The sequence below is a fragment of the Myodes glareolus genome, chromosome 10 (genome assembly GCF_982192425.1).
Source record: "Myodes glareolus chromosome 10, mMyoGla1.1, whole genome shotgun sequence".
NCBI classification, from domain to species: Eukaryota; Metazoa; Chordata; class Mammalia; order Rodentia; family Cricetidae; genus Myodes; species Myodes glareolus.
In genome coordinates this window covers 14,185,130-14,206,548 of record NC_142035.1, presented here as the reverse complement: position 1 = coordinate 14,206,548, position 21,419 = coordinate 14,185,130, and the positions used below count along the sequence as shown (strand labels likewise).

Here is a 21,419-nt window from a genome sequence, read left to right as displayed (position 1 = left end):
GGTTAGAGGAGTCCAGAGCCCTACAGCTGAGCCTGCCTGGATAGCTCTGGGCCCTGCCTAAACCAGACTCACAGGCTGCTAAATGCCTTACAGTCAAGGCCCAAGAGGAAGTATATAGCCTCATAGGTATAGTACCTGCCCTTTCAGGTCCTGGAGACAGGGAGCCCATGGAGAAAGCACGGTTCTCTTTAGCTCAGTTGTCTCCTGGGGTCAGGCTGGTTGGGCCTGTACTGGACTACTGGAACAGGTGGGTCAGCTGACTGTGGAGTCAGGTAGCCTCCACTTGTTGAGACTTCTGCCTGCTTTCCTGGCCCTTACCTGGTTCAGGTTATTAGCATGTATACAAAGAGAGCTACAAGGGCTGGACTCTGGTCCCTTTATTGAGACTGAGGAGCCAGTGGGTCCATTCAAACAAAAATAAATTTCTCTCCCAAAGCCTGCCAGCAGGCTGAAGCACCCAGCATGTCCTGGCTGGGGCCCATGGCTGCCCCCCCCCCCCAAGAGCACAGGTCTGGCTCCTTTGGAGTCAAGGGATACTGATTGTCCAGTATCTGGAGGCCCTAAGTAGGACAGGAAAGTCCCCAGTCTCCAGGAGAGCTGGCCCCGATATCCAAGATCAGCGTTGCGCTTTTGAGGCTCAATCATCCGTGATGGTAATGACGTCGTACTCGATGCCCTGGTGTTGCAGCTGTTGGATGTGTTCAGGCACTGCCTCCTCAGTGCCAAACAGGCCCTGGACTTGGGCCATGGCAGCATCAGCCACTGCTGCCAGAGGAGGGAAAAACACAGTAAGCCTGAGGCTCCAGAAGCTGGGTCTGGCCTCAGCTTCCTGGCTGCCAATGTTCAGCCCCATCTATACCTGTGACAGCAGAATGTGCTGCAGCCTCAAGCTGAGCCTGGGTGACAAGCTGCTGGCCTGGGGACACAGGTACATACTGGATCTGGAGAAAGAAGCCAGTAAGAATATAGCCCCGCAGGTGCCTCACTACCCCAGCTCTGCCTGTTCCTCCAGGTACCATACCTGGGATTCCTGCAGGAATGGGGTACCTTGCTCATACTGGATGTGTGTGATCTGACCCTCCTGGACCTGGAGATAGGAAGGTGGCCAGTGATCCTAGAAAGAGGCTGTGCGGCCTTCCTCCAAGCCCCACCTTGCCCCAGACCTGGCCTACCTGGATATGATGGCCATCAGGGACCACAACATACTCCTGAGGCAGTAGGTGCTGGACGCCATCCTGAGAGATGATATACTGAACCTAAGAAAGAGGACAAGGCAGGTTCTAGAGCTCCACTCAATGGGAGCTGAGGTGAGTGGGCAGAGTAGAAGACACAACTATGGACACTGGCCCAGGTAATCTGGAAACTTATGTTCTAAGGTGGGCCTAGGTGGGCAAGGAGACAGGAGTTTACCTGGTTGTCAGAGGTGACCAGGTGCTGTACTGTCTGGCCATCTGCCGTGGTGATTTCCTGGATGTAGGCAGCTTCCTCCTGTTAAGACCAAGCCCAACTTAGCCACAGTTCTTTTATTTATTCATGTGTTCTGTGTTGTGTTTTTTGGTGTGTATGAGTGTTTCCACCTGTCCGGAGACCAGAAGGTCAGACAGGGTGTTAAGCATTGTTCTTCACCACTTTTTTTTTCCCTCTGCCTGTTCTGTTGAGGCAGGTTCTCTCCATGAACCTGGAGTTCTTGGCTGGAAGCCACACAAACCCCAGAGGTTCTCTTGTCTCTACCCTCCTTGGAGCTGGGCTTCTAGGAGTGCAAGAGCTGGCCAGACTTGTAATATGGTGGGAGCTGGGATCTAAACTCTGCTCCTCATGATGGTGCAAGGCTTCTAACCCTAACTGAGCCACCTCTCAGTTCTGTCTGTCCCATCCTCTCTGCAAGGGCTCCACACTTTGCTTACCTGATTGGTCACTGTCTGTTCCTGGGCCACAAAGATGTGTTCCTGGCTCAGTGCCTGCTGTAGCCGCTCTGGACCTAAGACACCATGACTGGACTGGATGGCAGCTGGGCAGAGAGGAGGGGCTCATTAGGGGGTTCAGGGAAAACTTAAATGCCTCATCCCTGGGGTTCCCTTGTGCTGTGGTTCTAGCCTTTGCATCAAAGGCCCACCCTGTGGCCCAGGGTAGCTCACTGTGCAGTGTGGTCAGTGCTTCCTCTTCACTGTTGAGGATGATGGTCTGGGCTGGGGCTCGGGCTGTAGAACCCCCAGTCTTTCTCCCTTCACTGCTATGTAGCCTCTGGATGTGGAATTTGAGGTGCCCATTCCGGTTGAAACTGAGGAGGGAAGAACAGGTGTAAAGTGGCTCTACCTTGTGTGCGTGGAAGTTCCCCCCCTTCCCTATTCCTGGCCATCCCCAGCCTCACCGCTGCCCGCAGAGGTGGCATGAGAAAGGCTTCTCATTGGTATGTGTTAACATGTGCCGCCTCAGATCCTTCTTGTTCTTGGAGGCGAAGCTACATTGATTGCACTGGTGAGGCCTCAGGCTTGAATGCTGTGCCATGTGAGCCTACACAAGGTAGAGACCAGGTACCAATGGGTCAGAATGGGAGGTAACAAGTCTCCACAAAAACTAAATGCACATGTCAGTGAGGAGCCGGACCGAAAGGACAGACCTTACTGAGACTAGTCTACCACAGACATAAAGCGAGAAGCCAGAGGCTGTGCCATTACACCACTTGGGTAATTCTGTCTCAGTTTGTGACTCTGTATTGTGTTTACTGAAGAGGGACTTCCTGCATGCTAGGACTCAGTTCTGCCTTACTGGGCGTTAGCTTTCCCATTGGAGGGTGAGGCTATAGGCCCTGGCTCCTTACAGAGCTCAGAGGATGCAGCACAGGGTTGGATCTGGAAACCGGAAACCCTCCGGCAAGTGGAAAGAGTTCAAGAAATTTATCAGAAACTATTCTGCTGTTTTCATGCCATCCCACGTTGGCCTTGAACATCTGCTCTCCCACCATCCTCTAGCATCTTCAGTCCCCAGTCATGTCACCCTCTCTGTGTCTGTGCTCCCTGCCTGGTTCCATTGCCACCTCTGTGGTCTTTCTAGCACCCTATCCAATGTCTTGCCTCCCCTCCCCTGCTCTACACTCTGTATCCTTCGCTCTGGGAACACAGTCTGGCATCACTTTTTATCTGGTTGGTGTCCTGTACCAGGCAGCTCCCAGAGCTGAGATCTTGCTGCGTCACCTCTGACCCTAGAGTGGCACAGAGGACTATGCTTGAGGAGATGCTCTCTAAAGAGTTTTTATACAAATGAGTGACCGCAGGAATGAAGACAGAGGAATGGTGGGGGCGCACCTACCCGGACCTCAGGCCACTGGCGAGCACTGAAGGGGCAGTCAGGGCACTTGAAGGCAGCAGGCCCAGCATGGGCCCGCTTGTGACTCTCCATCTCGGCTCGGCCAGCAAAGGCCTCTGAGCACACCTTGCAAGAGAACTTCTTTGCTGACAAAGCTGCTGCAGATGATGGGGAGGTGGGTATTACCAGGCCTACGGTGCTGCTGGCAGCAGGGGTTGGGGTGGAAGAGCCCTGAGGGCCTCCCACATGGTGAGTCTTCATTGGAGACAGAACCTCAGAACCATCTCTGGGTGGCCCTCCACACTGCAGCAGAGGCCACTTTGCTCCAGAGGCCAGAGTATCTGGACTTGGGAAGGAGATGGAGCCATCTGCAGTCAACTGTAGAAAAACCCACAGCATGAGGTACTAAGGAGGGGCAGAGGCAGGACACTGGGTGGGGTGGCCACTCCCTAGACTGACCTCGATGTGGTGCAACTGGGTTCCATCAGCTGCCATGATATAGTGGGTGCCAGCCTCCTTGAGATTCTCACTCACAACCACAGCCTGGGCTGTCTCCCCAGGAGGTTCTTCGCTAAGGACACAGAGAGTGGAGGTATGAGGTGGGATTCCAGAAAAGGATGGAAGGCTGTAAGAATCCCTTCTCCAAGCAACAGTTAAGCTGAAGGAGCCTGAGTGAATGTAGGGCTTCACTCAACCATTTCCACCCAGGCCCCTGCTGTCTCTTCTATAAATGATAACCAAGAGTTCAGAGTTTCGCCCTACTCAAGGGGTGGCCCCCATGTCCCTTGGTAGGAAGAAGACAGCACTCCAGGTGTCCAGCTCAGGGCTGGCCAAAAAGGACAGGAAGAGAGGCCAGGCAACAGGAGGAAACAGAATGGATCTGGCACTCAAGCAGGTAGGGCAGAGGCTGAGGCAGCCTGCCCAGATGTTGGTTTAGAGCTCCTGACCCTCATAACACAGGACCAGAGCTCCTCAGATGGCCTAAAAGTTCAGTGAGCAGAAAAATGCTTGTCACAAATTTGCACCAGAGGGAAGCAGGTCAACAAATGATCCCACATTTGTTCAAACACTCAGGACAGAGGAGCTCATGGGGATGGAGAGCTGGAGAGATGGTGCAGCATTTAAGAACTCTGGCTGCTCTTGCAGAGGACCCAGGACTGGTTTCCAGCACCCACAGCCACGCGGATCTAATGCCTTCTGGCTTCAAACTCACATAGGCACTCACATTTGGGGCAAAAAAAAGGTATATAGGGTTGGGAACTAGTGTTCCAAGCCTCACCACCTAAGCAGCTGACCTAACCTCTAGCCTGTTTCCTTGTCTGTAAAAGCAGGGAAACCTGGATCTTGTGGGAGCTAGCTAGGCAAGACCATAAATGCCAAGTTCCCAGAACAGCCAATGACCAAAGAATGGCAACTTCCAAGCCTGCACAGAACACAATTTCCTGCTGCCCTGAACACACCAGGACTCTGCCTCCTGCTAACTGGGTTGGAGGGGGGAGCTCCTCTTAAAGACTGAAAGGAGCAAGTTACCTATAAGGAGTGCCAGGAGCTGACGTCTTCTCTTCCAGAGGGGGTGCTGTGATGACACTGTAGCTGGCCCCACCAAATGGCCCAGATGGCAAGGCAATCTGCTGTAGGTCAGGAGGGCCTAGTTGGCTCTCAGCTGCCACACTGCTCCCTGACTCCGCTACACGAAGTGTCACCACCTGTTGAGTTGTGTCTTCAGGGGAAGGCTGCCGACCAGTAGACGTGGACGTCAACTCTGCCTCCATGCCCTCTGACTTCACCACAGCCACCTGCAATGGCAACAATGGAACAGGTCTGCTGTTCAAGGTGCTTCTTGGTGCCTGAAAGCTCACCATCCTACCACAGCCTCTGCTATCACCATTCATTTACACATCCCAAGAACATCCTAAAACACATTCAGCTGGGCATGGTGGCACATGCCTTTAATTCCAGCACTCAGGAGGTAGAGGCAGGGAGACCTTTGAGTTTGAGGCCAACCTGGTATATGTAGCCCAGGATAGCCAGGACTACAAAGAGAAACAAACAAAGAAAAACTACAAAGAGAAACAAAACAGCCAGGCATGGTAGTGTATCCATTTAATGGTGTATGCATTTAATTTAATTAAATCTGAGGCTTTTTCTTTTTCTTTTTTCTTGGTTTTTCAAGACAGGGTTTCTCTGTGGCTTTGGAGTCTGTCCTGTAACTAGCTCTTGAAGGCTGGCTTCAAACTCACAGAGATCCACCTGCCTCTGCCTCCCAAGTGCTGGGATTAAAGGAGTGCACCACAGCCTGGATGCCTCTATGTAATTTAACAGAATTTTAAAGTAGGGTCATAAACTATACCTTTAGCAGAGTATACCTCTTTTTTTTTTTTTTTTTTTTTTTGGTTTTTCAAGATAGGGTTTCTCTTGGCTGGGCAGTGGTGGCTGGCGTGCACAGCTTTACTCCCAGCACTCGGGAGGCAGAGGCAGGCAGATCTCTGTGAGTTCGAGGACAGCCTGGTCTACAGAGAGAGTTCCAGGACAGGTTCCAAAGCTACACAGAAAAACCCTGTCACCCTGCCAAGAAAAAATTAATTAATTAAACAAAACAAAAGACAGGGTTGGAATGGCATGTGTACACAGCAGTCATGCTGTGTATTGCACCTAAACAGATCACTGAGTAGCAGAACAATGAGCCTGTTCTAAAAGGAATAGCTAGGTGTTGGTTTGCATCTAAGTAGAATCCTGACGACCTCTCCTGAACCCACCACCTGTCTCTCTGAGGGCAAGGAGGCATGTTCCAGACTTTCACTTTCTGAATTTAAGTGTATGTGTACTTGCCTATGTTTGTGCACCACACATCTAAGTGACTACAGAGGCAAGAAGAGAACACTGGATCCCTGTAGTTGGAGTTAGACAATTGTGATCGGCCATGTAGATACTATGGATTGAACCTGGGTCTACCCAATGCTCTTAACCACTGAGTCAACTCTCCAGCTCTGTTGCTGAGATAGGGTCTCATGTATCCCAGACTGGGCTCAAACTCATTATGTAGCTGAGACTAGTCTTCAACTCCTTATGATCCCGCTTCCTCTGCTCAAGTGTTGGGATTACAAGTACATGCTCTATCTGGTTCACACTTCACCTTTCCAAGAGGCTAGGACCAAGAGGTGCTGCTTAGCTTCCCTGTGTTTTGGAGATGGGTTGCTTTAGAGATGGAGGCATGATGATGAGCTGGGGGGAGACGTGTGGATGTGAGACGGTGTCAAGGCCACTGAGAGGTAGGAGAGACCTCTGCACTTGACAAAGCCTTGGGCGCATTCTGACTCCAAGTGGTGTTTACACAGGAAACTGCTTTAGACCCCAGAAGAGCCCCCACAGGGACACAGACAAGGTGAGAATGAAGCCAAAAAAGATCATGAGAACCATACGCAGCACACATGCCCCTCAGCACAGAAATGGGGTGGGGACTGAATGGGAAGGCCTAGTCACCTGGGAGTGGAACTCTGAAAAGATCAGGTGTGGCCTTATGGAGGAGGTATGGTATTGTTGGAGGAAGAGTGTCATCAGGGGTGGGCTTTAAGGTTTCAAAAGCCCATGCCTGACCCAGTCTCTCTCAGTCTGCAGCAACCACTCAGTGTCATGTCCCCTGCCATGGAGACATGGACTAAGCCTCTGAAATTTTAAGCAAGCCCTCAATGAAATGCTTTCTTTTGTAAGAGTTGCCTTGGTCATGGTGTCTCTGCACAGCAACAGAACAGTGACTAGGACAAATGTTCACTGGTAACTAGACAGCATACTGGGAAAAACTGTCCTTGGCTCTACGGAGCCAGGTCCTTCAGGTTTTGCCCATCAGGGTTAGACTGATCTGCCCCCAACAGGTAGTCTGGGCTCACTAGTCTCCTTTACGCGCCATGTTCAGCAGAGCTGGCATGTTCAGTAGTTGGGCAGGGAAGTCCTGAGTGCTCACCTGCAGGGCTGTCGCCCCCAGCTCCCGTTGGGCGCTCATGTTCAACAGCAGGTCCAAGGCTGTCTGAGTGGCCATCGCAGTGGACTCCTCAGCTCCTGGAGGTGTGGGTCCTGGGTTTGAGAACAGGCTGAACACCCGGCACCCAATGCCACCCTTGTCATCTTCCTACCCTACTCCCTGCCTTCTTCAAGGCTCACCTTGTTGGTAGATGATTGTGGCACCACCTAGGGCATCAGGACAGAGTAGTGGGGGAGTCTCAGGTGACTGGAAAGGTGCTGGCTCTTGGGGGGCCTGGGGAAGTGAAAGGGTCAAACCTGAGAGCGGTGGCCAGATACAAGTGCATTTCCCGAGCACATCTAATGTCATCGTGTCCTCCCAGTCCCGTGTTTATCTCACCTACTATTTTAAAGGTATTTACCAGCTCAGTGCTCAGTGGAATGGTGAGGCTCAGAAATGTGAAGGGCTGGGACTTGAACCCAAGGCTGCCAACTCCAGAGCCCATGTACTATTATTGTAGTGTGGTTATCTTCCTAGGGCCACTGGGAGCTCCTATGACAGAATACTAGCTGCTTACCCAAATCTAATTCATCCATCCTTCTCTTTAATAAAATTACATTTGCTTTTTGTCTGTGTGTATGTGTAGAGGCACAAGCACCACAGTTCACATATGGGTATAAAAGGACTACTTCGGGGAGTTATTTTTCCACTTCTACCATATAGGACCTGGGAATCCAAATCAGATCATAAGATTTGGCAACAAGCACTAACTCGTTGAACTACCTCACAAGTCCCTTCATCTTCCTTCTTGTCAAAAGTACTCAAGTTTCATGAGGGAAGGCAGTGTGCCCGTCTACAAGATGATACTTCTCAGCACCTCATGGCTCTAAAAGTGTGGCCATGTAACTAAGCAGCAACTTCTAATAAGGCTCATGAGGAAGACTTGAGTAGATGACAGCAAGCATCATTTTTTACCATCTCCCAGCCGTTCCTTTTGCTTCTGGTCTGCAATGTGGCTGGGAAGGTGTTCCTGAAGTTATGCTGGACCGTGAGAACAACCATAAAGACCAAAGACAGATCCTACGATGCTGTTCAAAAATATTCAGACAGCTTGGTCCCTGACCACCCAGGCTGAGGCCACAGCATCTCAGAACTGTTGAGCTTTGCAACTAAGAAAACAAGTCACTCTGATGATTAAGTCAATGGTGTATATGCTGTCCAGACCAGCACTGGAAAGCCACCCTCCTCTACGCTTACAACTGTACCCGTTACTTAACTGATGTGTGCCGCAGTGACTGAGGCAGGGATCATCCTGTTGGATCACAATGTGCAAAGGAGACCCTGCTTGTTCCCACTGTGAGTATGCCTCCCAGCAGGACCCACCTCAGGCCCTGGCGAACGGGAGGGCAGGCCAGGAGCTGCAGTATGTTGCTGCTTCAGCTCTTCTATCTGCTGCAGGGAGAAGAAGGGGCGGCGGCGGGAGGGAGGCTCCTCAGGGTGGCGCCGTCCCCACTCCTCAAAGCTATTCGCGTGTCGGCATCGCACGTGCAGGCGCAGGTTCTTCTTGTGCCGAGTGCTGAAGTGGCAGTACTCACAGGCGAAGGGCTTGGCCCCTGTGGGTACGGGGGACACTTACACCCATGCAACTCTGCAGGGAACCCTAAACTCACTCTATAAGTCATTACCATGCTTGGACAAACACTGCTGTCCAGTCCAGTGGACTAAAGCAGAAAGAACCAGGGACACCTCCACATTTAGCCTTTCTGCTAGGGGTCATTCTCAAGGTCACCTTCCTAACAATGACATAGTAGATACCTCCCATTTCCCTCTTTCCTAACTAAGGCAGAGAAAGCAAGTTGCTGGCGCTGGGCTCAGGAGCAAGAGAAGACCATTGGAGTTCCTTTATGGCATAAGGGTAAGTCTATCTGTAGCTTGGGCTGTTGAGAGGAACAAAGAGAGCTGAACTCTGGTTGGGGTGTTGGGACTGGAGGGCTGGCCTGACCTGTGTGCTTGACAGCCACATGGGATAGCAGGAAATCCTCACGAAAGGTTCGGTAGGGACAAAAGCTGCACTTGAAGGGCTTGTCGCTAACATGGGACAACTGGTGGTTCAATAGTGCCTTCTTGTCATCACAGAAAAACTCGCAGAACTCACATTTGAACCTAGAGGCAGTTAACAGGGAGCTCAGAAACAGGAGGGTTCCTTCCCGACCCAGGGACCTCCAGTGGGGACATACCTGCGGTTGGCAACAGCCTGGATGTGTGTGAGCAGGTGCATTTTGAAGGTGTAGCGCTTCTTAAAGGACTTCCCACACTGTGGGTGGGAGGGTGGAATGAGATGGGGACGGCCCAGAGAAGGCCCTGCCTCCAGCCACAGCTCGCCTGACCACCCACCTTATCACACATGTGTGGCTTCTCAGTGCTGTGAGTCTTCATGTGCTGCGTTAGTCTTTTTTGCATGGGATACACACGGCCACACACTGGGCAAGGGAAAGAGCTCAGCTTTGGGGTCTGGGAAAGTATAATGAGAGGTCAGAGGGAGAGAGAAGAGGAAGAGCAGGGAGCTTTCACCTCCTGATCCACTACCCCTATCAGCAGACCAGGGCCCTTCCCAGGCCAAGACCCCACACTCACCGGATCTGGCCTCTTCTTTCTGGGAAAGGAGAAACCAAGTGTCACCACAGCCTCCCCACGGCTGTCCAATCTCAGTCCAGACCACCCCTCCTTGTTCCCCATGCCCTCTCCTCTGAACCCATGGAGAGCCAGCGGGTATCCCCTGGGGAGAATGCTAAGGCTCCACAGGAGACACGCTCTGTGCTAGTTAAGCAGAGTCATGGTCTGCCCCCCTCCAGTCACAGGACATATTTCTGCACTACAGGCTCCAAGAAGCCCCATAGGAAAAAAGCCCTGTTCAGGCTTCAACCTGGTGACCAGAATCCTAGCAGGCTACACAATCCCTTCTCTTTCAAAAAACCTGTAAGCATCTTGGAAAACTGTCACCCACCCTGGTTCCAGTACTCCATGGGTCTCTATCCACCCTCTGCTCATAGATCATATGCCAAAGAAACCAGTTCTTTGCCAGAGCCATAGGCCTGGCTGTAACTCACTGAGCAGCCACCAGGCCGGAAGGAAAGCATCTGATTTTCCCAGTCCTAATCTGCTCTTAGCACTGAGGAGGGCCTGCACCTGACCAGCACAAGACCTTCTATTCACCCATGAACCCTGTAGTCACATAACTTCCTTCAGGCCCCTCGACAACTGTCTCCACTTTCCAGATGAGAAACTAAAGCTCCCACATGAAGGAAGATCCTGAACTGGGAACCTCAAAGCTCTAGCCCTGAGGATTCTGGGACCACCAGTCAGGTAGGATTCACCTTGCTTTCTGAATGTTTCTAACCAGAGCAGGGATGCTACAGAGGACCCACGGTACTTCTGGCCACATGTACTCCTGCCTAGATTCCACTGTGCCCGCACAACTCACTGACCGGTCCCGGCTGTGCACGGCCGCATGTCGGATGACATCCTTCCGGTAGACACTGGTGTAGCTGCACTCGTCACACTTGTAGGGCTTGCTGCCCACATGGTTAAACATGTGCTCCTGGGAGAGACAGACAGGGCTGGAGGCTCCGCTGCCCCTCCCTCTTCCTTACCTCCCCTTGCACGCTTGCTCACAGCCTCAGGGTGAGTGTGGACAGCAGAGCCTGCTGCCTGGCTGGGGACTCTTCCCAGAGAGACACCTGCTGTGCCAGTCCTTAGGCTAGTTTACCATCTGACCAAAAAGGAAATGAAGGCTCAGAATGAAGGGACCTCGTGACAGCAAAGCTTGGAGCTGGGCAATGTGGCTCCATAACCTATGCCTTATGCTCCACACCGTGGGACAGTTCCCTGAGGAGGCTAGAGAACAACTCCAGCCTGCGTGTTCTGCGTGGGAAGAAGCAGTAGCACATGGAGACAGCACAGACTGCCCGCCAGGCCCTGCCATAGCACGGCTGTTGTCAAGTTGCAATTCTTCAGTACATGGTGCAGTCAACACCTGGAGCCTCAGCTGACACAAAATGACAAAAACAGCATGGGCTACTGTGGGCCCACACCTCTGGAGTGAGATAAAAGGAGCATTTTCCCGAGACACGCCACTGCTGTGGAGTGACTGCTGGACCAAACTACCCACCCGGCCAGTCAGGCAGTGAGGATAAGCATGTCTACACGGTCTCGAATGTTAACTCTATCTTTCAAAGTGAGGTGTCACTCACTGGACACCCTAGCAATTGCCTGTGGCAGCCCTCCAGAGGCCACCATGTCCCAGTATCCTTCACAAGTTGGATGGTCAGAGTGCACAGGTTACCCCACAACCTACTGGGTGACTCGTCCTGCCCTGTGACCTCCTGGACCACACACCTTGAGTGAGGACCAGCGACGGGAGCGGTAGCTACATTGCAGGCACTTGAAGAGCTGTGGGTCACCAGCTTCGTGGGAATTGACGTGGAAGCGCAGATCCTCAAGGGACAGGAAGCGTGAGCCACATATGCGGCACAGGTAAGGCCTGAGCAGTGGCTTGGGTGACTTGTAGTAGTACCTGCCAGGAAGGGATGGAAAGGCCACTGGCTGGGCTGTCGGCTCAGGGAACCCCCAGTCTGTCAAGCTCACAGGCTACAACACTGTACCTACTTTCGGTACTTCTTCCCTAGGAACCTCCTGGAGGGTCGCCCTCGGCGGCGGGGTTGGGTGTCAGATTCATCCTTGCAAGAGTGGGCTGCGTTCTCAGCATCCGATTGACTCACACCAGATTCCACTGGGCCTCTCCCCACCTTGTCCCATAGGCATCCTGGGCCCGAGGAGCTGGGAGCCTCGAGATCCTGCAGTTCTGGAGGGTTCTGTGTGCTCTGGGAACTCACCAGAGGCTCTCCTACACCTGTCATGACACAAAGATTGGTCAGTCAGTCACACACTCCAGGCCCAGAGGCCAGTCAACTCCCACATCTGATCACAGAATGGACACAAGGTCAGAGGAGAGGACAGTGCAGATGTCACCCTGCTTCTAACCTATTCAGCATAGCAGGACAGAAATGGGACAGTATCTCAGCAACAGCCCAGACAGTTCTGGACTCAGCACCCTCATGGGTTGTCTGTGAAACCGCAGACAAAAGCCCTCCCTCTCTGAGTATCATCTGTCCCATCTCCCACAGGGATACTGTGGATTTGGGAGAAAACAACAGTGGCTTTGACCCTGGAATATCCTTTTAAGGCTGATGACCCAAGAGAGGGTTCATGGCAAGAGGAGCTCCACGGACAGCTTACAAACTCTCTGAAGTCTAATCTGAATGGCAAACCTCTTCAAACTGTTTACAAATCCTATTTCAAGGGCTGGAGAGGTGGCCAGGTGGCTAAGAGAACCCAGGTTCAATTCCCCACTCACATGGCAGCACACAACTGTCTAACCCCAGTCCCAGGGGATCTGATGCCTCCAGATACTGCAAGCACACGGAAAACAGACACACATACAGGCAAAACACCCAAGCATATAAAAATAAGAAACAAACAAACAAACAAACAGAAAAACTACTTCAAGGCTGGAAATGTGTGAATCAGTGGTAGAGCACTTGCCTGGCATGTACAATGTCATAGGCTGCATCCCTGGCACTATCAACAAATTTGGCCGCTTGGTATGAAGGCCTAGTGAATAACCAAAGACTTCTGCACCCAGCCTGACACCTGAGCTCAATTACCAGGGCCCACAGGGCAGAAAAGAACCATTTCCCATAAGCTGTCTTCTGCCATGTAGAAGCTCCATGTGGTATGCTTGTGCGTGCGCACACATACATGTACTAATTTTTCTTTTCTTTTTAAATATCTTTATTTTTTGTGTATGAATGTTTTTCCTACATGCATATCTGTTTGTCATGTGGGTGCCTGGTGCCTATGGAGGTCAGGAGGCATTGTAGCCCCTGGAACTGGAATTACAGATGGTTGTAAGCCACCATGTGGACTTGGTAAGAATTGAACCTTGGTCCTCCTCAAGAGCAGCCAGGGCTCTTAACCACTGAGCCATCTCTCCAGCCCCTTTGTTCTGTTTTTAATGACACAGCCTGGAAGGCATCTCCTCTGTGTGTGCTGGACAAGTGTGCCGTGACATCTGGGGGACGGTACATGGACTTCTTCTTATACCAGCAAAGGCTACAGGAGGATATCACGTCTCCTGCTCTTTATTCTTTGCCTTACTCACTTGATACGGGGTCTCCTACTGAACTGGAAACTCCACATTTTGGCTAGGCTGGATGGCCAATGAAGTACCAGGGTCAACCTGTTTCTGCACCCCCAACATTGGAAACACAAGCACACAGTCACCTCAAGCATTCTTTCTGTGGGTGCTGGAGCCTGACCTCTCATCATGTTTCCACAGTAAATTCTCTGACCCACTGAGCCATTTCCCCAGGCCCCGGGACCAGTGCCACTCACTCTCACTGTGAACCACTGCCTGGGTGGGTTATATTTACTTTTCTGCACACTACAGAATCTACTTCCAGAATCTACGTCCAAACTGTACAGTCACAGTGCCCACCACACAAACAGATGCTGTCCTCTTCCGCTCATGAAGAGATCCAAGGGGCAAAGTGACATGCTCTAGGTCAGAGCTGCTAGATGACAAAGCTTGTACTCACACCATGACAAGTCATCCCCTCGAGGGACACAGCAGTCACCAGGTCTCACTCTCTCTTCTCCAGTGCCATTAAAAGATGATTGGTTCACTTATAAAGACTCACCCTCTTTCCTTGCTGTGACAACTTATCACTGGAAGGCGTCTGCCTAAAGCCTAAACAATCACCGAGGGTGGGTTTCTCCAGCTGGGGCAGGGCTCCTTTCCATGAAGCTTGCAGCAGTGGACTGAGACTGCTGCTCTGCACACACTCAGTCTCACAAGGACCCCAGAAGCATCAGGCAGCACAGCCTTGTGTCACCCACGCACAGACATCCCATGACTAAGTCTTACCATCATAGAGGTCCGCAGTCTCTAGGCGGGGCAGCTTTCGGGGTCGGCCAGGCCTCCTTCGAGGTCTTGGGGTACTAGGGGTGGGACGCTGGAGGCGCAGCTGCCGGCCCCGGGGCTCATCCTCAGCTGGATTGTAGTCACTGTCCTCTGCAGAGACAGTAAAGGACAGTGTCTAGACCCACACTCTGACAAATCCCACTTCCCCACCACTTCTCTCTCCACCGGTGAGATCCCCCTCCAGGCACCCTCCCCCTCAGAGGACTAGCCTTCCTTTTCCTGCACCTTTCCTGGCACCTGTCAATAACTCACCTTAATTGTAAGCACAAAGAGGTACCTGGTTCTCAAGTCACATAAGCGACTGGTAGAAAACAGGCAATTAGCACTGAGTCTACAAGCTCCCAGACCGAACTGTTCCACCTTGTGGACAATAGCCACACATGGTCATTCAACCATAATACGAGCCTGGTCCAACTCAGAAAAACTTAGTTATAAAATGAATACAAGATCTCTAAGTACAGGAGAAAAAATGTGAGCCAGTTATGGTGATACACGCCTATAATCTCAATGTTCAGGAGGAACAAGAGTCTGAAGCCACCAAGGGCTAAACAGGAAAACTCCATCTCAAAAAATTAGGAGGGGGAAGAACTGGGGAGATGGGTCATTTACTACTTTTGCAGAGGACCCAAGTTCAGTTGCCAGCACCCATGTGGAACAGCTCACAACTGTCTGTAACTCCAGTTCCAAGGGATACAGTACCCTGTTCTGGCAGCCAGAAGTATTGCACTCAAGATGCACATACCCACAAACAGACATACACATAATTAAAACAACCAAAAACTTTGGAGAAAAACAAGAGGCTGGGGAAGTGGCTAAATCAATGAAACACTTGCTGCCATGCATGAAGGTCTGAGTTCAACCTCCAAGAACCCATGTCAAAAGTTATGCATACAGTGGATGCCAATAGTTCCAACACCAGACACAAACAGGAGAGTCTCCAGGACTTCCTGGCTAGCCAGTCTAGCACAAACAGCAAGTTCTAGGTTCACTGAGAGACCCTGTCTCAAATAGAAAGGCAGCAAGCAATTGAGGAAGTCACCTGACATCAACCTCTGGCCTGCACAAGCATCCATACAAATGGGTTGTGTGTGCGCACACACGCACATGCGTGTGTGAGTGAGAGAGAGAAAATATTATTTTATTGGTTTGAATTGGGGAGGGGGAGTCTCATGTAGCTGAAGTTGGCTTCTAACTATGCAGTAAGACATTCCTGTCTGTACTTCATATACCACTGTGCCTGGTTTTACTAAGATTTTATGACCACACACTAGTTATTTTAGATGTGTAAGTAAATAAACAGTGGCTAACAAAGCTATGGAAAACACATCTATTTTCTGCTTGTATTCTAATTCTTCCGTTGCTCTGGTTTTCAGTATGCAGCCACCACAGCCTAGCCTCCTTCTGTACTGGAGGGACACTGGTGTGTCTCCTTCCAGGTAGGCAGCCAGGAGCTCAAGATTTGTAGATGAGTGTGGGGACAGAGGGTTACCCTGGAGAGTGCCTTACCCTCTAGATCATCAATGGCCCCAGCATCCACAATGTCATCCTCCTCCTCCTCTGGCCCTTCCTCGTCTGTGGTCTTGGTAGATGTGCCCCACTTCCGTAGACGCCCCCTTTTACCAGCTGCTGTTGTTACTGCTGTTGCTGCTGCTACTGCAAAAGCAAAGTGAGCTGCTATGTCTGGCTATGTGTCGTCCCCCCACCCCTCCAGGCCTAACTGGCTGCTGCAGACACACCTGGGCGGAAGTGCCGCTCCCGCATGTGGCGAAGGAGGGTTGCCTTGGTGCTGCTCCGATACTGGCACATCTTGCACTTGAACTGCTGCACAACCACCACCTCCATCATGGCCTCCAGGCTCTGCAGGTCCAGCTCGTCAGCGACAGAGGCTGGGGGTGGCTGTGCTAGAGAGCTAGGTTCTCCCTGGGGCTCCTCAGGAGGCTCAAGGCATGTAGATGTAGATGTGGGGCCATCCGCCAGGGTTTCAATGGCTGCCAGACTATTATTGGTCAGGGTGGAAGTAGACATTGGTGATGTAATGGGAGCACCTGAGGACAGGAGAGAAAACAGAAGGCAGGACAGCCTGTGAGTTTCTGCTGCTCTTCCCAGGCAGGCTCAAATCCCCCGCGAGGCCAGGTCAATGGCTAACCCTATGGGGTCACAAGGAGACTTCTGCTCTCATCTATTATAGGGCTCCCTGGGAGTGGCAACAGGGTTCATACCATCATCTGGGCCCTGCAGGATCAGATATTGGGTGGTTTCTGCTCCTCCTTCTTCGGCACTGGTCACAGTAATGCAGCCTGGCAAAAGAAGATGAGGGTGACAGTCCTAAGAGGGACCCCAGCTGCAGGCCCATACCCTTGGGTTTCACCTGGATACCAGTCGCAGCACCTCCTTGAGCTGCGTGTGCTTCCACTGCAGGCTGGTGGGGGTCTGGTGGGGGATGTGCTGGCCCGGGCACCAGGACGCCAGAGCTACTACTCCAGCTGCCCAGTCTTTGACAAATGGGCTAGAATGTCTCCCTCTGCCCTCTCCACACTTCAGGATACAGATCCTGCACTATCTTTTTCAGAGTGCTTCTCAGCCTATGCCAGAGCTTTGTGAGGTGCTGGGCATCTGTGCACGTCACGAGAGATCCAGCACAGTAGCATGAACTCACGGAGCACCCATCTGGGCTTACTGCCCAGGGCCACCCTCCACTTTCTGTAAGTACCACTTTTGGGCAAGTCACTTTTTGTCTTCTTTGCCTTTCAATTCTCATGTGGGCCAGGTTAATGACAGCCATTTCATCTGGGGATCACTGGAAGATCTATGACCTCCTGTGCATCAAGTGTTTATAACTGCCCCCAGCACAAAGCCAGATACAACTGCTTCTATTTTTAAAAATTCATTAATATTGCATGTACATTGTATGTATATGGACATGTGTGTAGAAGTATGACGACAACTTTCTAGAATTGGTTCTTTCTTTCCACTGTTACATGTGTTCAGGAGCGGTCACCATGTTTGCTTGGCAAGTACTTTTTCACCAGCCATCTTACTGGCTCCTGTCACACTATCTCTACCACTGAGTGCTATAACATCCAGGCATCATACTAAGAACCCACTGTGGCATCTTGTTTGATCTTTGTGTTATTCACCACTGGGAAACAGCTATCAGTTTTCCTGAAACATTCCACAGTAAGGCAACTATCTTGCATTCACACATCTGGCTGTGGGATTCTGCAGGGCCACACCCTCCCTACTCACTCTGGATGAGGTCCGGGCCAATGGTAGACTCAATGATCTTGTCAATGGCAGCACCGAGGTCTGAAGAGGAAGCTGCGCAGTCTGACACCAGCATGCTGGGGTCTGGGAGAACACTGGAATGCACCAGGACTGGGGGGCCACCTGGCACCTCTGCCACTGTTCCGCGGGACACAGAAGATGAATCAGGGAGGTAGCCATGAGGCAATGGGTCTGCTGAAATGCTCTCGGATACCTCCTCCTAGAAGCAGGAAGCGGAGGACAGTTTAGGAGCCAGGGATGGGGCAGGACAGAGCAGCCTGCAGATCCCCAAGGACAAAGCAAATAAAGTCACCTACACTTGGACCCCACTGAGGACTAGGAGGGCTCTCCAGGAACTGAGCCCTAAAGTCCATGGATGTGGTCAGGTTCTACCTGAGGGCTTAAAGAAGGACCTCTCCAGACCCCACACCACAGCCAGGAGGGACAATTTTCACAGGGTTTTTGCATCGGTTGCTCCCTCTGCCTCAAACTCCTCCATCATCACCCCATCACTAGTTTGCACCCAGCCTTCTCCCAACCGCTGAGCGGCTACCTCCTCTAGGAAGCCAAGCGGGACCCTACTTAGGACCTTTCTCCATGTGCGCTCTGCAGCGACTCTGTCACCTCCATCATGCTGGTATGATGACAGGCTGGGTCTGCACTCCCAGAGGAGCTGTTCCAATATGGACGCTGTCCCCAGCTGTAACCTCATATTAGCGTATGTTAGAGCCCCAGAGTAGGCCCATTTCTGCTGACTTAATGAAACCCTAAACTGCACATCAAGGGCCGCTGCTTAGGATTCTCCATGAAGTGGTGTCAGGATACATCCACTGCCTTGCAAAATGACGCATTAAGAGATAAACGCACTTCTAATTCTCACTTGACAGAGGCGTACGGGGTCAGGAAGAGATGGGTTGCTGTGGGTTTTCTCCCTTACAGCCTCTCACACTCATAGAATCTGACATTATTCCCATCCCATTAGACAGATCGGAAGACTACAGTTACTGTGAGATGGATCAACATTTGAACCAGGAAGGGCTGACAGAGCATTAGCCTCTAGGTAGGCCAGGAGAAAAGGAATCCTGGCTCTGTCAACATGCTCTGCCTCAGTTTCCCTTTCTGCGAGTTCTGGAAACAAGTGGTTTTATAAGTATGGCCCTTAACAACTATTGGAATTGTCAAAAGAACAAAACCTACTGCAAGCAGTTTGGCATGGCATGGCCTCTGTCTTAGAATCAACAAGTATTTTTCTACAAGCTTTGCTGGATGGTTCCCTTGCCCACGCCGTCCAGCCTGGTCCATACCACAGAGCGGCTGCCACTGTCTGAGCTCTGCCCCACGCCAGAGTCGTCGGCCTCCGTTAACTCTGGGGCAGTTGCCGCGTCGCTGCTGTCCGCGGACACGGCTTCAGAGGTGCCCACACCCAGGCCGCTCTCAGAAGGCTCCTCCGGCTGGCCCGGCCCAGGGGCCGCGTCGCTACTGCTCTCCACCTCGTTCTCCTCCATTGGCTCGGGGGACCGCCTGCCAGCAACGTGCACGGTATGCGGCTTTTACTCTGCCAGAAGAGACGACCATGGCTGCAACAAGTGGTCCACCTTTCGGGTCCGGCCACGCTGTACCCACCCGGATGCATCGGCGTGCCCATTCCGCAGATGCAAAGACTGAGCACCCGACCAGACGGGGAGGGGTTTCCTCGAGTCCTGGAGAGCGAAGCTTCCAGAAGAGGACGGGGACGCCTCGCCTCTCCGGCTGGGACTCCTCCAGGAAAGGTGGTCGCGGCGTGCGATCGCCGCCCTTTGCTCCTCCCAGAGGCGTGGATCACCCTCCGACCCAGGGCGGGCACAGCGGCTCAACCCTTCGGACCCCGCGTCCCCTCGGATGAGGACCCAGTGGTACAGCCCACAGGCCCCCGGGGTCAGTGGTTCGCTCCCCCTCCCCGGGTTCCCCTGCGGAGGGGGCTGACAGCGACGGTCTCGGGGCTTGGTGACTCGGGGCTGTCCCCGGCGCTGCCTGAGCTCCAGGCCCGACGCCATCTTGTGGTGGTGCCGGGTTTCCGCTCAGGCAAATGCGAAAGCGGCTAAAGGGCCTGGGACCCCGGGGCCCTGTTCGGACAGCCCCGCCGGCCCGGGAGCTCGGCACCCGGCAGCCCCGCGGTGGGACCCTAGTGCACCGCATTGTGCAGTGGGGCCGCCCGTCTCCGGCTGTCGCTCACCTGAGCCTCTGGCTGCTGGGTCGCTCTCCGACTCCGGCATCGACGAGGTCGCCATCCTCTCACCCCTGTCGCGGAGGAACCCATCACCCTCCCTTGAGCCGGGACTACTTGCGCCGCCGTCCCCGGGGAAAGACAGATTTGCGGAATCTTAGAAGGTCTCTAGGAGGGCTCAGAACCGTGGTCTGGTGCAGAAAGACTCTAGAAGTTTATATGCTGTCTGACCTGGGGGGTAAGGGCAGCTGGGGAGGGGGACTACTTTTTCTAGTGGCGGATGGCTACAAGGGAAGTGCAGTGACGTCACACAGGTCCCTCCGAGGCACGCAGGGTGAGGCGTGGCGGAGGCGCCTAGCTCTTGTGGGCGTGGCTCCCAGCATCTGGCCACACCTCTTAGGGTCGCTGGGGGAAACGTCGCCTCCCAAGGTAGCTTAGAGGTGTCCTGAGCGGGAGAAAACGTCTGCCAGTCTGGCTTATCGCCTGTGGTCTAAGGCGCCTCTCGAGCCTGATCGGGTCCTCTCAGGTTAGGTTTGCTGTGCCGTGCGGAGCGGGGCGTATACAGATGGGAAAACCGAGGTTTGAGGACAGAAAAGGCTGGTCCGGAATCAACGAGAGGGCTTCGGGGATGGCGGAGGTCGGAAATTTTTTAGAGAAGAATTAGTTTGACCCATAGTGCGCTTCGCATCTTCTGTCTGTCTGTCTCTCTCTTTCTCTCTTTCCCTCTCTTTCTCTTTCAAGACGGTTTCTCTGTATAGCTTTGAAATTTGTTCTGGAATTTACTCTGTAGTCCAGGCTGGCCTTGAACTCAGAGATCTGCCTCTGCCTCCTGAGTGCTGGGAGCTGGGATTAAAGAAGTGTGCCACCACCGCCCAGCTCTTTCCTTTTCCAATTTTTCTTTCTTTTCTTTTTTCTTTTGAAGACAAAGTCCTAATATGTAGACAAGGCTGGCCTAGAATTCACAAAAGTCCTTCTGCCTCCTGAGCGCTGAGATTAAAGGCAGGTGTTGGGGATTAAAGGCCCGTGCCACTATGACAGCTCTCAACTTTGTTCTTTAAGATTTATTTTTAATTATATGTGAATATGTATTTCTTAACATTATTAGGACTCAAGGTCCAGGTGCCTCAGCTGTCCTCTGGTCATTGTAAGTAGTATAGCTGTGTTTAGAAGTTGGGGGATTACCTCTGTGTCAAACACAAGGTCCTGGGTTCGATTCCCAGAACACACTCACAAGCAGTGTTAGGTATTTTTAGAAATCTGCAGTTCTTGGGGTTGGAGAGATGGCTCAGTGGTTAAGAGCACTGACTGCTCAGCCAGAGGGCCTGGGTTCAATTCCCAGCACTCATATGGCAGTCCACAACTGTTTGTAACTCTAGTTCCAGGAGATCTGATACCCTCACACAGACATAAATGCAGGCAAAACACTAATGCACTTGATATTAAAAAAAAAGAAAGAAAGAAAGAAAGAAATTTGCAGTCCTTGTGGTTGCCCAAGCTTTTAGTACAGCACTCAGGGAAGGCAGGTGAATCTCACTGAGTTCTGCCAGGAAACAGTGCATTATTTCCAGAATTCGCATGGTGGAAGACAAGAACCTACTCTTCCAGGCTGTCCTAAGGCCTTCACACACTTGCTCTGTGTGTGCATATACCCT

The 21,419-nt window shown here is 52.2% G+C and overlaps 1 protein-coding gene across 4 annotated transcripts; it reads right to left on the bottom strand.

The window, feature by feature from the left end:
* Positions 1-362: 362 nt before the first annotated feature.
* Znf335 (zinc finger protein 335) lies at positions 363-19,069 on the bottom strand. Of its 4 annotated transcripts, none has more exons than XM_048441044.3 (27): positions 18,869-19,069; positions 17,547-17,784; positions 16,520-16,597; positions 16,037-16,345; positions 15,807-15,953; positions 14,244-14,390; positions 11,924-12,167; positions 11,654-11,831; positions 10,744-10,856; positions 9,893-9,911; positions 9,653-9,769; positions 9,496-9,572; positions 9,261-9,421; positions 8,642-8,871; positions 7,459-7,552; positions 7,262-7,371; positions 4,834-5,099; positions 3,763-3,874; positions 3,307-3,681; positions 2,369-2,511; positions 2,136-2,278; positions 1,905-2,008; positions 1,411-1,488; positions 1,173-1,256; positions 1,022-1,087; positions 860-941; positions 363-765 (listed from the first exon to the last, which is right to left on the bottom strand). In XM_048441044.3, the coding sequence occupies exons 1-27, from the start codon at positions 19,067-19,069 to the stop codon at positions 638-640; spliced, it is 4,044 nt and encodes a 1,347-aa protein (XP_048297001.3). In that variant the 3' UTR covers positions 363-637. The 4 variants fall into 4 exon arrangements, with proteins under 4 accessions (XP_048297001.3, XP_048297005.3, XP_048297002.3 ...); XM_048441048.3 differs by having other exon boundaries at positions 7,262-7,356; XM_048441045.3 differs by having other exon boundaries at positions 15,807-15,950.
* Positions 19,070-21,419: the final 2,350 nt, after the last annotated feature.

Excerpts from the sequence above, each read along its gene's own strand:
- Znf335 (XM_048441044.3), bottom strand. The coding sequence starts at position 19,069 with ATGGAGGAGAACGAGGTGGAGAGCAGTAGCGACGCGGCCCCTGGGCCG. Across the intron at positions 3,875-4,833 it reads GCTCCTGGCACTCCTTATAG|CGAAGAACCTCCTGGGGAGA; the intron begins GTAACTTGCTCC and ends CTGTGTCCTTAG. Across the intron at positions 2,009-2,135 it reads AGCACTGACCACACTGCACA|CTGCCATCCAGTCCAGTCAT; the intron begins GTGAGCTACCCT and ends CTCTCTGCCCAG.